We start from the raw sequence: 18,336 nt of genomic DNA, 5'->3' as shown, positions 1-18,336 counted from the left end.
TGTAGGCGTGACCATCATGAAGCCGCGCAAGATTCAAAACGAAGATGGCGACTAAAAATAATTCTCAAAACACTGTGAAGCTTGATAGAAGGTAACGCATTTTCAGTCATTATATAAGTGATTGGACAGACTACAGTAGTAATATGAAAACAGTATGCTTCCTTAAATGATATTGAAAGTATATAGTATTATCTTGCACTATTAAAATCGTTACATAAAAATATGCTTGTTAGCTCTATCCAGTTTAACCAAATAACCTAGCAACAGCTGGCAGAGTGATAGGTATGCTCAGTAACTACTGCAGCCGTTCATTTTTGGTACCCGGCTCGAAGCTTTCTATTAAATATAATAACAAGCTGATGGTGTTAATGCCTGTTTCTTTACAGGGAGACAAATTGCAGCGTGTTCCTTTGTCACGAAAAACCAGACGCGAACCAGCCTGTGATCTTTAACCCGGACTTCTTTGTGGAGAGGTTTAGGCATGAGCATCCGCAGATTTTTGCGGATTTGGTGCTTAGTAATATTACTCGGCTCATAGATCTGCCAGGAGATGAGTTCGCCCAGCTGACTGGAGAGTCGGTGTCGAAGGTGCCGACGTCCACCGGGTTTCTGCGCTCCTTCAACTTCCGCAAACGGAAAGGTTAGAGGTGGTAATGTGCACAGGTTTTGGGATCAGCTACTTCAAATGAGTCGTGTTTTTCTATAATAATACATACAGATAAACATACTCCAACTTGTTTACATTTTGGCTGCGTCTTTCTGCTGCCTAAACTATCGTTGTACCTAATCTACCATAAGATATTTAGTTCATCATTACACGACTGCAAATTCAATTTCATAATGATTAAGCTCGTTCTTGTTTCTTTCTCTACGCATTGCCTTCTGGATGGCTTTTTTGCACACTCTTGGTATATTATGGAATAAAAGTTGCATAACGCGCACAAATTCAACATATGAAAAGATGATTTATTTGTCATACACGTTATTATGTTCTTCATTGTGTTGTTTGACAGAAAAAGGAGTGATATTTGGAGCGCCCTTAACTGAAGAAGGAATAGCTCAGATCTGTCAGCTCATTGAATACCTGAGTAAAAGTAAGTTTAAATGCTGTCCTGGAAGGACGGTTATGGCATCATAATTACATACAAACATTATACAGTCATGATTGTCTTTTAGTAACTTTTTATTATCATCTTGATGTGATGAAACTGTATGTGTACAGCCTTGTAAAAGTATTAAATCTTTCTCAAAAATTACATATTTAACAAATAATATTTAATCAAGTTTGTGAAATAAATTAAACAAGAAAAATCTATACTTTGTTGGATCAGTTTCTCAATTTAATTTAGAACACCATTAATCATCTGCCCTGTGCTTTACAATTGTGTACACTGCTTGTGACATAAAATCCTAAAAAATACATGGAAGTTTGTAATGGCTTGGTGGTTTCCTTAGATATATATATTTTAAACTACTTTAAATATTAATTGAGAATACTCTGTTGTTTGATAACTAGGACCAATTGAAATTGAGATGATTTTTTCATTTATTTTTTTGCTTTGAGATGACATTTGTTATGAATTGGTGCTTTATAAATTAACTCAATTGAATTGAATTAAAAATAGTGCAAAGCAACAAATGTAAAAAAGTAGAAGGAGGTACGAATATTTTTTCAAAGCACTATGCATATGCGTTCAAGCCTCAAAAAAATACCATGTATCATTACTTTTTGTTTTAAAACCCGTGATTAAATCTTTGACTTGACGTGAGGGCAGAGTTTAATTTGTTTGTTCTTTCACTATTAGAGTTACGTTAGTCAAAAATTAAGACACCATAACTTTCTTTATGAACAATAAGTTACCATGAGGTCAAGGTTTATTTCTAGAAAAGAATGATGTCACTTGCTGAAAGCGGACACTAGATGCATCAGTAAATGCATCAGTAAATAATTTATCTGAAAGCACTTTGCTCTTGCTGACTCTCTCCCTCAGTTTCATTCACCATATTTCATCTGCCTCTTTCTCTGCCCCTGTGTGTTTGTCTTCATCACTCTGTGTCCAAAATCCTCACACACTCCACTCCACTCCACTCTACACACTTTGGTTATCTCTCTCTTTCACTGCTCCCCAGACCTTCATGTGGAGGGTTTGTTTCGGGTGCCAGGCCACAGCCTGAGGCAGGCGGCCCTAAGGGAAATGCTGAACAGCGGCACCGAGATAGATCTGGAGACAGGTGACTTCCATCCCAATGATGCTGCCACTTTGCTCAAGGTGTTCCTGGGAGAGCTCCCAGAGCCTCTGCTCATGCATAGACATTACCAGGCTCACCTGAAGATTGGAGGTATTTGTTGAATCATGAGGAATTTTGGCCCGTTTTGGTATTTTTTTATTTTTTTTAAATCATCTTTTTTTTCTTTGCTTTGTCCAGAGTTGACTTGCTTTGATGAAAAGGGAAATAAGACTAATGTTCCCGATAAGGCCCGCCAGATTGAGGCGTTTCAGCTGCTTTTTATGTTGCTCCCACCGACCAACCGGAGCTTGTTGAAGCTGCTGCTGGACTTATTGTACCACACGGCCCGCAGCCAGCACATGAACAAGATGTCTGCTATTAATTTAGCAACAATGTTTGCTCCACATATCATCTGGCCCAAAAATGTGAGGATCTTCTCAAATATTGAAAGTATTTCAGAAAGTTTTCTAGAAATTTCTTATCATATTTTTAAAAAATATATTCTGATGCAGGTGACAGCAAGTGATCTCCAGGGAAACATAGAGAAACTGAATAATGGGGTAGCGTTTCTCATTCGACACTCACAAAAAATGTTCAAGGTAATCCACTTAGTTTGCTGCTTAATTGAATAGAATGAATAGAGTGATGTACATTATAAATGTGTCTTTTATTTAGGCCAATTTTCCCCAAGGTGAGAATCAAAAGTCATCCATAAACTAATGCATGTTTAATAAAATGTGCTGATTGTGTTTAACTGCTGATCAAAAGCAAAGTGTCTTTGATTTCAACACAAGGAAGGTGGCCTTGTGAAATAGCCTGATTTCACTAAATTTCTTTTTAAAGCTTTGTCTTTTTTCATTAGCAACTGTTTTAGTTATCAAGATGGGATGTTGCCAGGGTTACAAGAAATACAGACCTTAAAGAATATGAACTGAGAATTGGCATGTAGGGAAATCAGAGAATGCTCTTCATGAGTCAGACAACAGTGTTTTGTGAGTTATATTTAGACTCACTAAGATTCATTTTCAGAAGTTAAGAGGTCATGATTGTCTAAATTTTTTTTGAGTAAGAGCTTTTGTTCAAACTGCTGTATATTTGGTATCCTAATCCTTCACTGTGGCCATTTGTCGTGAAACTTCTGTGCCTTCGGCCAGGTGCCCTGCACGCAGACACACAACCACACTGGAGTCAGATTATTTACTCTCCCTGATAAGCTCTTTAGTCATCCATTCGAAACCATCAAGTCCTATCATCCCGCTGGGTAATGAAACATTCCCACCGATTTCTTTAATGCACACTCTGAAACATCCGCACAGGACGGATGTGCGCTGACATTCAGTCAGTCGTGAAATCATTAAAATTCCCATTGGCAGCTATATTATTTTAGAGCCGTCTCCATGCAGGGGGTTTGTTTGTTCTTCAAGTATTTGAGAAACGATTGAAAAACTAACATTTAAGTAAATGCCAAGATACAGATATCTTTAGCTGAATATTGCTTTATAATAAAATGAGCAGCCTTACCTTACTGATGTCATGGTTGACCTGTGTTCTGATCACCTAAAACCTTTCTATTTTTCCTTCCATTGAGTTGACTTTACTTTGTCAAACAGAGACTCCGGAAGCTTTAACTTTCTTTCCATTTTAAAATACCTTTACAAATCAAATAGCGAAGTCTTCACATGTTTCTAAATTCTGTGTCATAAACAATGATTCAATATGTGTGCATGCTTTGAAATGTCAATTGACTGCTTTTGGTGCCTTTTATGCGGTACATAATAAATGAGATTCATCAGGCTCAGACTTTATTGCAGATATTTTATATCGTTTAAGGCACCTGTCTATATCAAAGAATATGCTCGATTATTCTACACTGGATCCAAAACGCTCCAGTCAAATGTAAGTATGTTTTGTTTTTTTTCGTGTTATTAGAGTAGTTTGTAGCACTGTTCTGGATCTGTTTGTGAACTCAGTCCCCCATTTTACATTCATTCGTTGTCATTTTATCTTCACTTACTCCATTTCAAACCATAAACAAACCACTCCTTGTCCTATTGCTAAAACAATGGCTAATGCTGTAAAAGTATTTTTATGAATTATTCAGGGAAATATTCATAATGTTCTACTTATGTTGATTTTTTTTCTTTACTGTACAATGTGTTTTTTTTTCTTTATTCTGCTTTCACATGTGATTTATTCCCATCTTGATGTAAACCTACTTGCGCTGATTGTTTTTTACTTTGCTGCTGTTGCACAGGAATTTCCCCATTGTGGGGAAATAAACTATAATTCTGTTTTTTTAGATGTTTGCAATACTGCTCGACTGATTTAAGATTTTGACCAGTTGAATGTCAGTTGTGTGCGCCCCAAATGTAATAGGGTATCTCTTGACTTTTCTAGGATGACCTGAATCTTTCTTCAGGCAACAAAACTGGCTCTATTGCTGCGATTGCAGCTCCATCACCTTCTCCCTCTATGAGGTCAATCGCAGGTGAGACCAGCAGCACCAGCAACATCGAGCCTTCTGAGAATCAGAGCTATACTGAGTCATGTCTCAGAGAACTCTACAAGCAAGTCAACAGCATGCCAGAGTCTGCCAAGAAGAAAAAACTCATCAGACGGGTAACTTAATGGGACTTATCAAAGGACAAATTAAACAACAACAACAAAAAAACTATGCATTGAACCTCTTTAAATCGATACTTTAACGTGGTGCCATCTTCTTCGTAGTTTGAAAAGCAGCCTGACTCGAATTCCTCTGCAGAGACACGAACACCGTTCATCAGGAGACACTGGCGTTCTCGTTCTGTGGGTGGAATTATCAAGGTTGGCGGACGAGCTTTTATTATATTGCATTCTCTTTGATGCTTTAATCAATATTTTCACAAATAACTCATTATTATGTGAAAGACATGATTTGCGTTTTCCTCTTATGTAACAGAGGAAAGCACTGGGAGGCCAGGCTTCTACAGAGAAAGAAAACGGCCCACTGCAGAGTCTTCCTCCCAGATCCTGATGATGAGTAGATTATGACAAAACACCCACAGGGAGAAAGTGAGTATAGCAACATTCAGCCTCAAAGTGAATGTCTTCTATTGAAATTTACAGGCATCAAGTTAAAGAGGCTGAATATTGCAGTGGTACTCTATATTTATAAAAAATCTTTAAAATCATTTACCATGTTGGTGAGTCTTTTACTCAGAGGGAGATTGTGGCTAAAATCCCACGTAGATGGAGATGTGCGGTGAAATACTTCAGTAATATTTCCTTTTCAATCAGGCTGAAATTTTCCATAATTACTGACATTATAGTAACGCGTTTGTCCTGTTTTAAATGCTCATCAGCAACTTGTCATTCTGCATTCATCCATCTATAGCTGACAAATGTAACAATTATAGTTGCTTTCAGCTGAAGATTTGACAGCTAATTAACCCCTTTTCATCCTCTCTGCCAGGTAGAATTGCCATTAAAGGATTGTTCTCCCCAAGACCTTGGGAACGTCAGGCGTTTTACCTGCTGTTACAGTTACTATCCTCTTTTTTTTGTTTTTTTCCTTTAGTGTGAAACTTAAGGGTTTAGAAAACCCCAAAGAATACTTTTGCAGCTTGCTAATTTAACACAACAGTTACAAAGTAACAGTGAGGTTGCTGATGTTGTGTATTTTGGGTCAGTCAAGTGTAACGTTTTTAAGCTGCCAAGAATTTTGTGATATTTTATTGAATTTTAGTGGATTTCAGTTCATAGATTATTATATTTTGCTGTTGTTTACATGGCAAGACTTTTACTGTTCTTCCTCAAACGTCTCAAGAAACTGTGATGTGCTGATTTTCTGTTTGCAATGTAAATGTTCTTGGACCAAAGTTCCCAATTCAAAGATGTGCCTTAAACTGTATTTCTTAAGTTATTGTAAAGATGAGCTCCTGTGCAACAGGTCTTTTTTTTTTTTTTATATACAATAAACATGTAAACATTTTAGGAGGATTGATTTACATTTGTTTAAGTTAAAGACTTCCATATTTAGAAAATGAATACTTGTGAAGGGAAGGTTAAAGGAAAGGTGATTTTTATTTTTTATTCCTTTAACAAAGTTGTGTGAACACTTTTTTTTTGTAATACTACTGATATTTTAAACTGCCATTTCTTTTTAGTTTCTACTTTTAAGCTCTTCCTGAGGCTTTTCTGTATTTCTATGCATTAACTACAGTTTTGCATGTTAAAGTGGTGTATTTACTGTTTTGGCAAGAGGTTTTTATGTATACTTTTATCTTTTTATTGTTGCAATGGTTAATTCAATGGACTTGAAGCAAAATCAGTTGTTTTTTCTTCTGACCACCGTCATACTTTTATAAATTCAGGTGGTTACTGAAATAGTTTGAGCTGTTATCACTTTTGAACTGAGTAATACTCGCTTTAGTAAGCTGTTACCCTTTAATTATAATGCAATTTCTGCTGCTTGGCCACATGACGCGTCTGTAGAGCTATGAAACTTAATGTAATACTTTCAGATGTTTTCCCGAATCTCCTTTTTATTTAAATACATTTTGTAAACATTTTTTAAAAATTATTTTTACATGTTTTTGAGGGAAGTCAGGTCCTGTACTTTTTCTTGCAACCACGAGGGGGTGCTGTTTAGTTGCAAATGGTTGTGAGGTAGGAACCTTTCTACACAATATGTTGCTTTGGAGAAGATCGCTCATCCTTCCTGCTTATTGTTATCCACGCACGACCCAGTATGCTGTTGCAAGCAATAAGATGTTTGTTAATGTTAACTGTTTACAAATGAATTATTAGTTTAATGTTTATTATGGCAAAATTACCAAGGATAACAAAAAAAGAAAAAAAAAGAGAAAAAACGGACTAATTCCTTATTGAAAGCATTAATAGATTTTGTGAGCAGTGAGACCAACTTTCACCAAATGTTAAAGTTTGTCTTTTTCTCAAGTTCTTCACATAAGCGGCAGCCAGCTTCAGTAAAGCATAGCAAGCTTTTACAGCTAGAGCGTCATATTTCTTTTGTCAAATCGAAAACAGATTGATGTCTGTGACCTGAGTTCTCCATGCTCTAATAAACTCCACATAAAATGTGTTCTTGATTTTTGCTGTGTAATTAATTTTTTTGTCTAAATGTGCTAAGTCTGTCAAAATAATAAAATATATCACAATGGAAATTGACAGGAAGCCACTCTGTTATAAACTCATATCTGATCCATAGTTTGCAGATATAAACTATGCCTTCTGTTTATCACATGTCACAGTTGAGCACAGAGGAGAAGCATTTTTCTTTGTCCTGAGCAACTTTTCTCATTTTGCAAATAATGACTTATTAGAAAGTGGCTTGCTTATATAAAATTTTGAATCGGCAGAACAAAAATCAGTTGTAACTCGCCCTTTCAGTTCCCTTTGAGGTCTAGTGTTTTGCAAACATCTCCTCTGCCAGACGGTTGTAATTGCTGCCATGTCGTCTCATTGCTTTGCTTTAAGAGCCGAGAAGTCATTCTTGTGTACTTGTGTGCATTCCTATCAACTTTGTGAGAGCTGAGGGATGTTTCTACCCCCCATTACCACTAAACACCACTGTCTCCTCTTTAATTAGTAATTCATAACGGGAAGATCTACACTGAAGAGACATTTTTACAAGGACAAATGGAACTTTTTTTTCCCTTGCATGTTTATGTTTTATAATATGAATATCATTGTCACATAGCATTGCATTCCATTTTTTTTCCCATCTCTACTGTACTTTTGTAACACTTTTATGGATCATCCACATAGCATATTTAGACCTCCTGCTTGACCTCAATGAAGATGGTTGGAGAGTCTTGGGGACTCTGAACTTTATGCATTTCTTTTCATCACATAAGATGTTCTTCATAAACAGTAATTTCTGATTTCAGCTAAAATTCATGCTATGTGATTCTAAGCAGTTCATTGTTCTCATGGTTGTCATTCCATTGTGGGGTGAAGCTTTGCATGCAAACTGCTTTTCAAACCCAGTTCAGAGGTTTTTTTTTTTTTTTCCCTCAAATTTCTCACAATATGTTCCCTGTTTTTTATGTTACCATTTATTTCACACTGTGGATAACCATGACCAAAATACCCTGAATCATTGAGATCCTGTTCTGAACCCACATCCAAAAGTATAGATTTGCACTTTCATGAAGTGCAAATTTGACCTTGTAAACAGTTTCTCTGGAAGCTATAGTTACACTCTCAACAGCAGACAGGCTCTAATATATATGTTTCCTTCACTAAATGCCACACTGTGATGATATGAAGACATCCTTTTAGGGGAATAAAATCTTACAAATGCTGCTCATTGTTCACTGTTTTCCATCTCAGCAGAGCTTGCTCTATCCAGCTTTTGGTTTTTAAGACCACTTTTAGACTCAAAAATGCTTGGTTCTGGTGCTGAGACTGGGATTGTGTTCTGGTTGCATTAATAAATTAAAATAGGAGGTATGAGTATACTGGAGCTTTTTTATTTAAATGTTTTAACTATTCTGTCTGATTATGAAGTGCTTTAAATTGAACGTTGACTTTTTATTATTGTTTTCTTTCTAACACTTTGTAGTGTCTGCTGCTGTTTCCCCTGATACACAGGTAAAGGCACAAAAAAGTATTCACACCTATTTTGAAATGGCTTAAGCTCAGTCAGATTAGATGAGGAACACTTCTGAACATCAGTTGATAAGTTTTGCCACAATTCTCAATTGTATTTGGTTCTGGACTTTGATATAAAAATAATAGCACCTAAATATGGTTCTGGGTCTCCGACTCCAGTCTACATCCTACAACTTTCTCCTCCTTGCTCCAACAAACCAAGAAAAACTACATTCTCAACATGTCATCAACTTCTACTAAGGCATTTTTTAGTTGTGTTGGAGGAGGGATACCTTGAAGAGTTGCAGTAGAGTATCTCTTCAGAACTGGAGTTGGAGGTCTCTGAACCATTACATTTATAAATTTGCCTTACACTGTAAGGAGTCTCAAATCTGGATTTGGCTCCGTCCATCTACCCATCTTCTCTGGCTAGCTTTCCTGTCCCTGCTGATGAAAATAATTCCCACAGCATGATTCTGCCACAGCCATAGTTTACCACATAACCTGCTTTCAATTTCTCTGGATCTTTATCTTTGTCCTGCTGTGTTTCTTGGTCTAGACGATGTTTTTTGTTTACTGATGTTCTATAACAAACCTCTGAGGCTAGAATTACTCATTAAATGAACGGTAACTAGGTGTCCTCTGTATACCTTCTTTATATCTCAAGCATAAAGATGGTTCTTTGTGCTACATTTTAGAGGACTTTTTAGAGGGAGAGATAATAAAAAAAAACAAAAAAAACACATGAAAATCCCAGTGAAGGTTACTGCTGATGTAAGTGGCTGCCGTGTGACAAAAATATGCAAAAGTATGATTACTTTTCAAAAACATTGTACTTGTCGATTATTTATTCAGTCGTTTTCTTTCACCTCTCTGGACCAAGGTGTTGATTCTTCCCATCATGTGGATTCTCTCGCTCCGGGCAGAGGCTTTGTAGTGTCCTGCAGGTTAGGACTCTCTGTCTGTCTCTCTCTCTGTGGGGTTCGCCTGGAGGCAAACCTGAGACACAAGAATGAGTCGGGTAAGTGTGTAAGAAGCAGCTGAAAAGAGGAAGATAGTTGGAGTAGATTTGTATTGTGAAGAGAGTCAAGGGAATGAAAGAGGGATCTTAGGAATGAGTGTGAGTTCAGACAGGGTTGCGTTGGAGGGGGTGGTGGCGTTGTATGAGGAGGGAGAGAAGTGAGGGTGAACAGGAGGGGTAGGGGTGGAGTCGGGGGCTCTGCTATTTGTAGATCCTTGTGATGGATGACTGTTGTGTGTGTGTGTGTGTAAAAGGGAGAGAGAGAGAGAGACTGGCTTTTTTCCTTTCTGCTCTTTCCCTATTCCCTCTCTCTTCAGGCAAGCGGAGCAGAGCAGGACTAAGTAAGAGGAGGAGAGACGCATGCCGACCAGAGCACACCAACTCCACAAAGACGAAACAGCACAGGAGTTTTCAAGAAGAAAAGAAAGAAGGAAAACATCTCCTTTTTACATGGGCAAACTATAGTGGATATCAAAGCTGCATCACCCGAACTGTAAGATTTGTGTAGGAGATTTTTCAATTTTTTTTGTTTCTATTCATACTTTCTTGTTAAATAAAATTATTTCAGCTGACTTGTAAGGTGTGGCAGGACTTGTGGAAGCCAAAGGAGGGTGAAAATCAAAAAAGCTGGACAGAAAGAAGTAAAAATAAAAAAAGAAGAAGAGGCTTTGAACATGCCCGTTGGAGGTTTTGAATCAAGCATGGTTAGGCTGCCCAGGCAGTGGATGTGGCTGCTGATGTTCTCTGCCCTGGTGGTGGGCAATGCCAGCGCCTGCCCGGCACTTTGTACCTGCAGCGGCACCACAGTAGACTGCCATGGACTGGGTCTCAAAACTATGCCAAGGAGTATTCCCCGCAACACTGAGAGACTGTGAGTGCCATCTTTACTTCCTTCCCTTGTAATGTGTGTATCTATGACAGAGAAATCACCAGGCTGTGTTCTATCTTCCCATTGTTTCCACTACGGCTGTGTTATTGTAGTGCACATGGGTTTCTTTAGATGGAAACAGAACAATAGCCCTGCCTGTGCATGCTGTGTGTGAGTGTATGTGTGAATGTGCCAATCAGGGGAGCCAGTCACTCCCTGGCATTCCAGTCAGGTATAAATAGACATCAGAGTCTGGAAAAAGCAGGAGCAGATTTGCTCCTGTCTTGTTCATTTGCTACATTTTTTTTTTCTGCATGTTTAAAATTTATGTATCTGTTTCATCTGGTGTCATTTGCATTTCTATCTCAACTAAGTAGAAATTCAGACTTTTTATCCACTTTTTAAATTGCTTTCAGAGTCGAGTTTAACAACTTCAGTTCATTTAAAGGTTCTGTTAGTTTCTCAGTTGTCCTGCTGGCTTTTCTCCCGCTGTCTTTATCTACCTTTCTCGTCTTTTCACTTTTACCCACTTGTGCGCTGTCCACTCCTTCTCTCACTCTCTGGCCCTGTCATGCATCTGAACGCTCGCTCCCCGAATTGTTAAATCATGCAGAAAATTAAGCAAATCTGCCACTTAAGTGAGTCCTGCGCGAGGATCACCTAAGCTGTAAAGACGTCAGTCAGGCGCCTGCCCTGCAGAGGGGTGTTTCTCCATCTTCTCTGACATTCCTCTGAAATATTCATCTGCAAAATCTGAGGGAGCGCAAAGTGGGGGAAACTAGATTGTTCAGTTTCAGCTTTAAGAATATCAGCCGTGAATAAAACATGCTGTGGGGAACAGAGCAGAGAAAGCCAATGTCAGAGGCATCAGTGATGGCATGGTGGGAGCTGGCTGCATATTTCCTGCTTTCCGCATTTAATTTCCAAGAACACCCCTCTTTTTCCACCCCCATGCAAGTTGCATACATTCACAAATTGGTTTAATAGTGAACCACAGAGGAAGCGTGTTCATTTTGTGACTTCCTTTTAGATAAATGGCCATTCACACTGGAAATGTTACCTGTGCTTTCACTCAAAGAGCATTTCTGTGTTAAAAGTTGCTTGTGCGTTTGCAGATCGTGTTTGAATTGTGTTTAACAGTTAGGATGTTGTGTTTTAAACATGTTCTGCATAACAGTTATCTAATATATTTCTAGGTCACTGCCTTTCTTCTTTTCTCGGGTGGATTTTCTTCATGTATAGGGCCGCTGCTCTCTGCTAAGAAGTTCTGTTTAACAATAGAAACTGGTCTCTGTGTGAGCTTTTGTGTCGGGTGATTAATCAAGAGGAGCGGACAAATCAACACAACCCCATTGGCCACACATGATGCTCCCATGTGCAGTTCCAGATTTATAGGTGTTTTTTCTTTTTGAAAGTATGTGAATAAGTGAGCGACAATTAGTAGCTGACATCGTGGTCAAAGGTGAGAAAAAGTGTTCACATCACTTGAACTTGTTCACATTTTGGGCACTTAATTGCTGTCATAGATCAACACAGTTGTGAAATGTAAGTATAATGGAGCATGGTTGTTACAAAAAAAAAAAAAGTGACATCCATTTGAATCCAGTCCTGCTTATGCTGAAATAAATTTCAGTCTGTCTATTTATCTTTAGAAGTCACTATTGGAAACAGCCAAGTTGTGTGCATTTTAAATCCGGTAAAAAGCAGCTACTCTGTGACGGTCTAAGATGTTTGTTGGAGAACGTTAATGAACAAACAGCATCTTAGAGAGCAAGACGAACACCAAACAGGCCAGGAAACTCTGGAGGAGCTACAGAGATCCTCTCCTCAGGTGGTATGAATTTGTGTAAGAGACAGCTGATATTCATCCGCTTCTCAAGTCTGGCCATAAGAGTTGGAGTAAGGATGTCATATGACGTCCCATTTGTAGATTGGCATGTGGGGGACACTGCAGTCCTGGATGAAGGCTGTCTGGTCAGATGAGACAAAGTTTAATTCTTTGGCCTCCATGTTAAAAGCTATTTGTGGTGGAAAACTGATGAAAAATGGTGGCAGCAGTGTGACGCTTGCATTCCTTTCCTTCAGAAAGGAAAACTGACTAGAGTTGATGAGAAGATAGATGGAGATGATACAGAGCTATGCTGGGGGAAAATCTTGTAGAGGCAGCAAAACACTTTAGACAAAAAAATGCACTTTTAAAATATATTTTTAAATACAAGAATACATTTCTCCATCACCTTACAATTATGCTTTACTTTGTGTTGTAACAAATAACATCCTTATGATGTTTGTAATTTTATTCTCACAAAACAATAGAATGTTCAAGGGTTCTGAATATATTATACTATATCAATATATTGTGCTATAAAGTAGCAGTAGTATAATTAAAAAATGTATATTTAAACTGCAGCATGCAGTGTCTGACACTACTAACTCCTTCCTCCTGGCTTTGATTCGTTGTTTCTGATGGAGAATTGTGCATTTCTCCATTTGGCTGTAGGACCAAGGGAAAAGGCAGATTATATTATATTGTCACAACATGGGAGCATTTGCAACAACTAAAAACCATATTGTTTATAAAAGTTACATACTGTACCCTTAAGATAAATGGGTTTGGAAGCAAAGTAAAAATACAAAAAATGCAGTTGAGTTTATTAGGCTGCTTTCGTCCTGAATATGTGTGTGAACAAACGTGGTGTTTGTTTTAAACAGCTACAGCGTTCTCTCCTTTTTTATCTGAAAGGTGTATGTCCCTGTGGGGTCCGCTGTGTGCACGGAGGCTGTGGAGACAGACAGCAAAATCCCATTTACACTTGTCTGTGTGTGTTTGGATCAGATCTGACCCCTGTGCTCCTCAGACCACAGCCTGTAATGAGACTGTGAGCTCCATGTGTTAAAATTACTCTTTGCCGAATATTGGCTAATAGCCTCTTTGTCCCCTCTGCCTCCATATTGCATCATTTTGTAATTTTTATCTCACCTTCTTCTTTCTCTTTTGCAATTAGCCTTTTAAATGATTGATTCTGACAAATATCACATTAATTTGATAATCACCCTGAAATCTGACTCAAACAAAGGGAAATTTGTAACGCTGATTAAAGTGAGTCGCTCGCAGCTCTTTGTTCCACAGATATCAAATCAACAGTCCTGCTGCTCATCTGAAATGTTCGTCTCATCTCTTAATGAGTTGATGCGCAGAACGAGAAGAGTCGTGCACGTTTTTAAGTCTGGATGCTTTCATGTGAAAAACAACAACATTATTATGAGCCAGAAAATACCTTGTACTGAGATCAGAGGGCGTCTTGGAGCTCATCCAGAATAGAGGCGATGGAGGCTGTGCACCATATGCATGTATTCACTTTTGTTTATTCATAAACTTGAGCATGTGCCTCCATATGTTTTATATGCCTGCGTGCCACGAATAAGTAATACTAGATGATAACACATGGGGGTTAGTGTTGGTTGAGGGGCTTGATGGCTTTGATAGCTTTAAAGCTTTAGAGGTGGGAGGTGTGGGAGCTTGTGCCAGGTTTTGCCTGCAGCGTTTCTGGCAAAAAGCACATAGCCAGAGTAACTGACAGCTCACCGGGCATCTGATCCATAATTTACTGTGGCGTGGCTGAACACAGCCTGCCCACCAATGCCTGCCAGCTCTGGCTATGGTGAAGAGAAAAGAAATGAGGTGAGTGTGAGAATAAAGGAGGTAATCACTTATGAAAGGCGTGCTAAGCAGCGGAGTGGTAAGTAGTATTGTAGCTCGCCACAAAGCTCATAAATGAATAAAAAGGATTATGGTATTTATTATGGAGTGCAAGAAGGGTCCTGCCCCAGGAGGACTGGATTTAATTCAGGCCCAGTTTCACAGCCTAATTTATCCATTCTCATTGCTGACAGTCCAGTGAGGAGGAGGAATGCCTGGAATGAAGATCGCACAGAGAACGTCAATGCACAGTGGATTGTAGTGAAATTACAGGCCAGGGACTGAATCAGTTCAATTTACGGACTTTCCAGCACAGCTGTGAACTCCTCAGCTCCTTGGCTTCCTCGACTTGCTTCATAAAATGCTTTTGTAAGCTTTTTTTTTTTTTCTGCTTGTGAAAATACAGAGTCAATATTCAGGTAGCATTTCCAGGTCAGGGTTCATCCTCTGTGACTCCTACTGTTTTTATTTTCCATTTGACCTAAGCACGTACTCACCTTTCTACACTTAACATTACATGTGCAGCCAGAGTGTTGCTTGTCTAAGCAGAGCGATGGCTGACCGCTAAGCATCAAAGCCAGCTGGTGTGTGTCTGCACACACCCTCTGGCCTGCTTTCCAGATGAGTACAGCTTCTCTATGGATGTGTTTGATGGCACTCAGGAGACTTGAGAAATTACCTTATCAACAGAGTGTGCAAGTGTTGCCAAAAATCACCTTTCAAGTCCAGCATGTATATACTTTTTGCAAAAAATCCGCTTGACTGGCATGCATATATACAGAATGATGTATGTGCTTTTGCTCATTGGGGAGCACATGTGGGATTGCTTTGCTTTGCCTGAGAGTTTCGGCACTTCAGCAGACTATAAAAAAGGGATTTTTTGAGAACCCACCTAGCTTGCTTTATGCTTTTCTCAGGAGACTCACTTTGCTTGCAACCCTACAGACTTAATGGCAATAAGCTCAAGAGTGAAGGAGACGGGGTAGGATGTATGTGTGTTAAAGCATGCATCAGCGAACACTCAGATGATGGAGTGGATAGATATGTCGTCGTAATCTACACGTCGCACTTGTCAAGTCGCCTGTTTGAAAGAAGTTTATTTTTGGCCGCATTCCATGTGAATTTGGTATTTTTAGTACACTGTAAATTTGAATTATGTATTACTGTGTACTATTATTCTTATGTTTAAATTCAAATACATATTATCATTATAAAATTGTTTATGTCTAAATACATTGAATATTGTGGAGTGGGGGTTTGTGGGGCAGTTTTTATTTAACTCACACACACAGAAGTCAGATTGATTTCTGTTTGAAGAATCAGGAAGATTTTCTTATAAAACACTGCAGCTAACAGTCAGGTTGACAGCTGCTCCTGAGTGGTACTTCAAGCCACAACTGTTATACAGATTTTAACCCACTTTACTTTTGTATCACAGATATGGTAAGATTAAGCCAGACCATTTAAAACATGTTTAAACCTTCGTGTTACAATGCACTGGCTAGTTTCCAACACACAGGTCTTTACAGTCCAGTACAAGATTGATGTTAAGATAGTTTTCATTTGTCTTCTTTCTGCTGTAACATCTTCCACTATGAAGAACTTGGTAATGCTAAGTGTTTACTGATTAGGAAGAGTATGTGAATCTGAGATGAACCTGAGATGTTTCTGATTCATGTCACCAGATTTTTAAGTGTGACAAACTGATAAAAACAACAACTAAATTTAGACAAATTGAAAAACAATGTAACATTTGAGGTCTGAGTTGTTTACCATTACTGGAATCCACTGTGCAAGACATTGTGACTTGCTTTTAGCTTTGCACTTTCAAACCACTTTAACTTTGACTGCTGATTATTACTCCACAGAACCTCCACAAGGAAGCAAACAATGATGACCATCCATCATTGAATAATAATCACCTTATCTTTGTGTTCTGATTCTTAAATGAACTCCAAACTGTTTCTGATCTACCAGCAGCTGAGCTGTTCTCTGTGCAGAGCAGGTGAAATGCTGCTGTCAGTGGGCTCTGTGGGGGATGAGATGCAAACGCTCTCTATTCAAAGGGACCAACAGAAATACTCTGGCTCAGACCCAACATAAATCAAATTACCAGTTGTCAATGAACATTTGTGAGGCAAACGTTTTCTCAGTTCTCCGTTTGCTTTATATGAAATGTAACAGATGTGGCAGAGCGCAGATGTTTTATCCACATGATCCCCGTCCATAGTCAAAAGTGTGCATTCATATAGCCTACATGCCTTCATACAAAATGAAAAGCCACAACAGAACCTCCAAGTCTGTGGCTGAACAAACTACAGATACAACATAAACCATGAAAGGCCCTTCAGTCCTGGCCTTTGCTGCAGTTTCTTGCATGTGTGTGTTCTTCCCCCCTATAGCCCCACCAATATAAGAACAGATGTTTAATTGATTCTCTTTAACCCGAAAGTTTTTGATCAGTGTTCCTCTGTTACTTTCGTCTTTTGCCTTTTACCTACGCTGGTTCAGTTGATTCTCATTTCTTGTTGATTTTTTTGCTCCATGAATTTTTATGTTTCCTATACAGCCAGGCGCTTTTGCCGTTCAGTGTTTATACAGAGAGAAGGCCTCTACAGCATGGAGAATACCCCACAGTGATTGGGGCTGTGAGAAAGGACAGTGTGTGTGTGTGTGTGTGTTTCTGTGGGCTCTGTCTGTGAGCCATCTACTTGATGTTTAACTTTCCTATCAGTAATCTTGCTCCTGAGGCCTGACTGAGCAGAATGAAAACTGTAAATAGCCCTTGAGGAGCCCAGGAGCGAGGAAAACACACTCAGACAGTCACTGCACACAAGTGCGCTTATATAATTATCGACACACACACAGTAAAAATGTACAGTTGACAGCATTAACTGCTTGTCTGAAGACCACATGTCAATGGAGAGAGATGTTTTTTGCTAAAGCTGAGGAGAAATTTGACCTCTTAGTGTGGGTAGAAGTGTTCCAGTAAGGTAAAACACTGTGGTCACTGTGGTTGCTTCTTTCTCTCCTTCTCTCTTCCTCTCTGTCTTTCTTCCTTTCTTTCACATAAAGTTACAACCACACACTTCACTAAATTTTGTTGAGATTTTATGTGATAGACCAAAAGAAAATAGTGCATAGTTGCGAAGTCGAAAGAAAAGGATAAATGGTCTACAAAATACTTTTGAAATAAAAATGTCAATAAGTGTTCTGCTATTGTTATTAGCTCCTTTTATTGCTGGTGCTTAATAAAATCCGGTGCAAACAATTGAAAATCCAAACTTAAATTTTAGCCTATTCTTCTTTGCAATTAGTTTAAGCTGAATTCTCAGTTGGATTGATGTCTGGGACATCCTAATACATGAATGATTTTTGTTAAACTATTTCATTGTAGTTCTGTCTGTGCCCTTTAGGTCATTGTCCTGAAGAAATGTAAACTTCTGACCCAATTTGAAATCTTTCAAGTTCAGTTTATCTTCTTATCAACTCTGACAAGTTTCCCTGCCCCTGCTAAATGAAAGCAGCCCCACAGAATGGTACTGCCAGTACCACAATCATAGGTATATTGTGTTCATGGTGATTTGCAGTGGGTCAAAAAGTTAAATTTTTGTGGCATCTGACCAGAACATTTTCTTTCACGTCAGCCATGTCCCCTACTGTATATGGCTTATTATTGTAAGCTATAAATTGGGACACTTTTTGACTTTTTCTTAACAAACCCTTCCATAAACCCCAAATTTGGGGAGTCCACAACTAATAGTTGTCTTATTAGCAGATTTTTCTATTCGAGGTGTTGGTATTTTAAACTCCAGCAGATTTACCATGGCCCCTTAACAGCCGCTCTAATTATTGCTTTCTTCACCCAGTCTGTCAGTTTAGATGGACGGTCACGACTTTTTGGAAATGTAGTTGTTCCAT

The 18,336-nt window shown here is 38.6% G+C and overlaps 2 protein-coding genes across 5 annotated transcripts in view; both read left to right on the top strand.

The window, feature by feature from the left end:
- On the top strand, window positions 1-7,312 carry LOC122842397 (rho GTPase-activating protein 19-like). 2 transcript variants are annotated; one of them, XM_044136209.1, is made up of 11 exons: window positions 1-91; window positions 387-640; window positions 1,014-1,094; window positions 2,131-2,340; window positions 2,428-2,654; window positions 2,742-2,828; window positions 4,060-4,125; window positions 4,627-4,848; window positions 4,957-5,052; window positions 5,168-5,280; window positions 5,685-7,312. In XM_044136209.1, the coding sequence occupies exons 1-10, from the start codon at window positions 45-47 to the stop codon at window positions 5,240-5,242; spliced, it is 1,365 nt and encodes a 454-aa protein (XP_043992144.1). In that variant the 5' UTR covers window positions 1-44; the 3' UTR covers window positions 5,243-5,280; window positions 5,685-7,312. The 2 variants fall into 2 exon arrangements, with proteins under 2 accessions (XP_043992144.1, XP_043992143.1); XM_044136208.1 differs by having other exon boundaries at window positions 5,681-7,312.
- A 2,445-nt stretch (window positions 7,313-9,757) lies between these two features.
- slit1a (slit homolog 1a (Drosophila)) overlaps window positions 9,758-18,336 on the top strand; it is a 94,372-nt gene continuing 85,793 nt past the window's right edge. For 2 of the 3 annotated variants that reach the window (XM_044136205.1, XM_044136203.1), the window contains exons 1-2: window positions 9,759-9,847; window positions 10,165-10,718. In XM_044136205.1, the coding sequence (XP_043992140.1) occupies window positions 10,522-10,718 (197 nt within the window). In that variant the 5' untranslated portion in view covers window positions 9,759-9,847; window positions 10,165-10,521. Of the gene's footprint in view, window positions 9,848-10,164; window positions 10,719-18,336 lie in introns of all 3 variants that reach the window. The other variant, XM_044136204.1, reaches the window with a different exon arrangement.

The sequence above is a fragment of the Gambusia affinis genome, linkage group LG13, assembly GCF_019740435.1.
Source record: "Gambusia affinis linkage group LG13, SWU_Gaff_1.0, whole genome shotgun sequence".
In the NCBI taxonomy this organism is placed as follows: domain Eukaryota; kingdom Metazoa; phylum Chordata; class Actinopteri; order Cyprinodontiformes; family Poeciliidae; genus Gambusia; species Gambusia affinis.
This window is presented reverse-complemented; position numbering and strand designations above follow the sequence as displayed.

Bases quoted from the DNA above. Each gene is read 5' to 3' on its own strand.
- LOC122842397 (XM_044136209.1), top strand. From the start codon at position 45: ATGGCGACTAAAAATAATTCTCAAAACACTGTGAAGCTTGATAGAAG. The intron at 92-386 runs GTAACGCATTTT...GTTTCTTTACAG, and splicing joins ACTGTGAAGCTTGATAGAAG to GGAGACAAATTGCAGCGTGT. The intron at 2,829-4,059 runs GTAATCCACTTA...ATATCGTTTAAG, and splicing joins ACTCACAAAAAATGTTCAAG to GCACCTGTCTATATCAAAGA.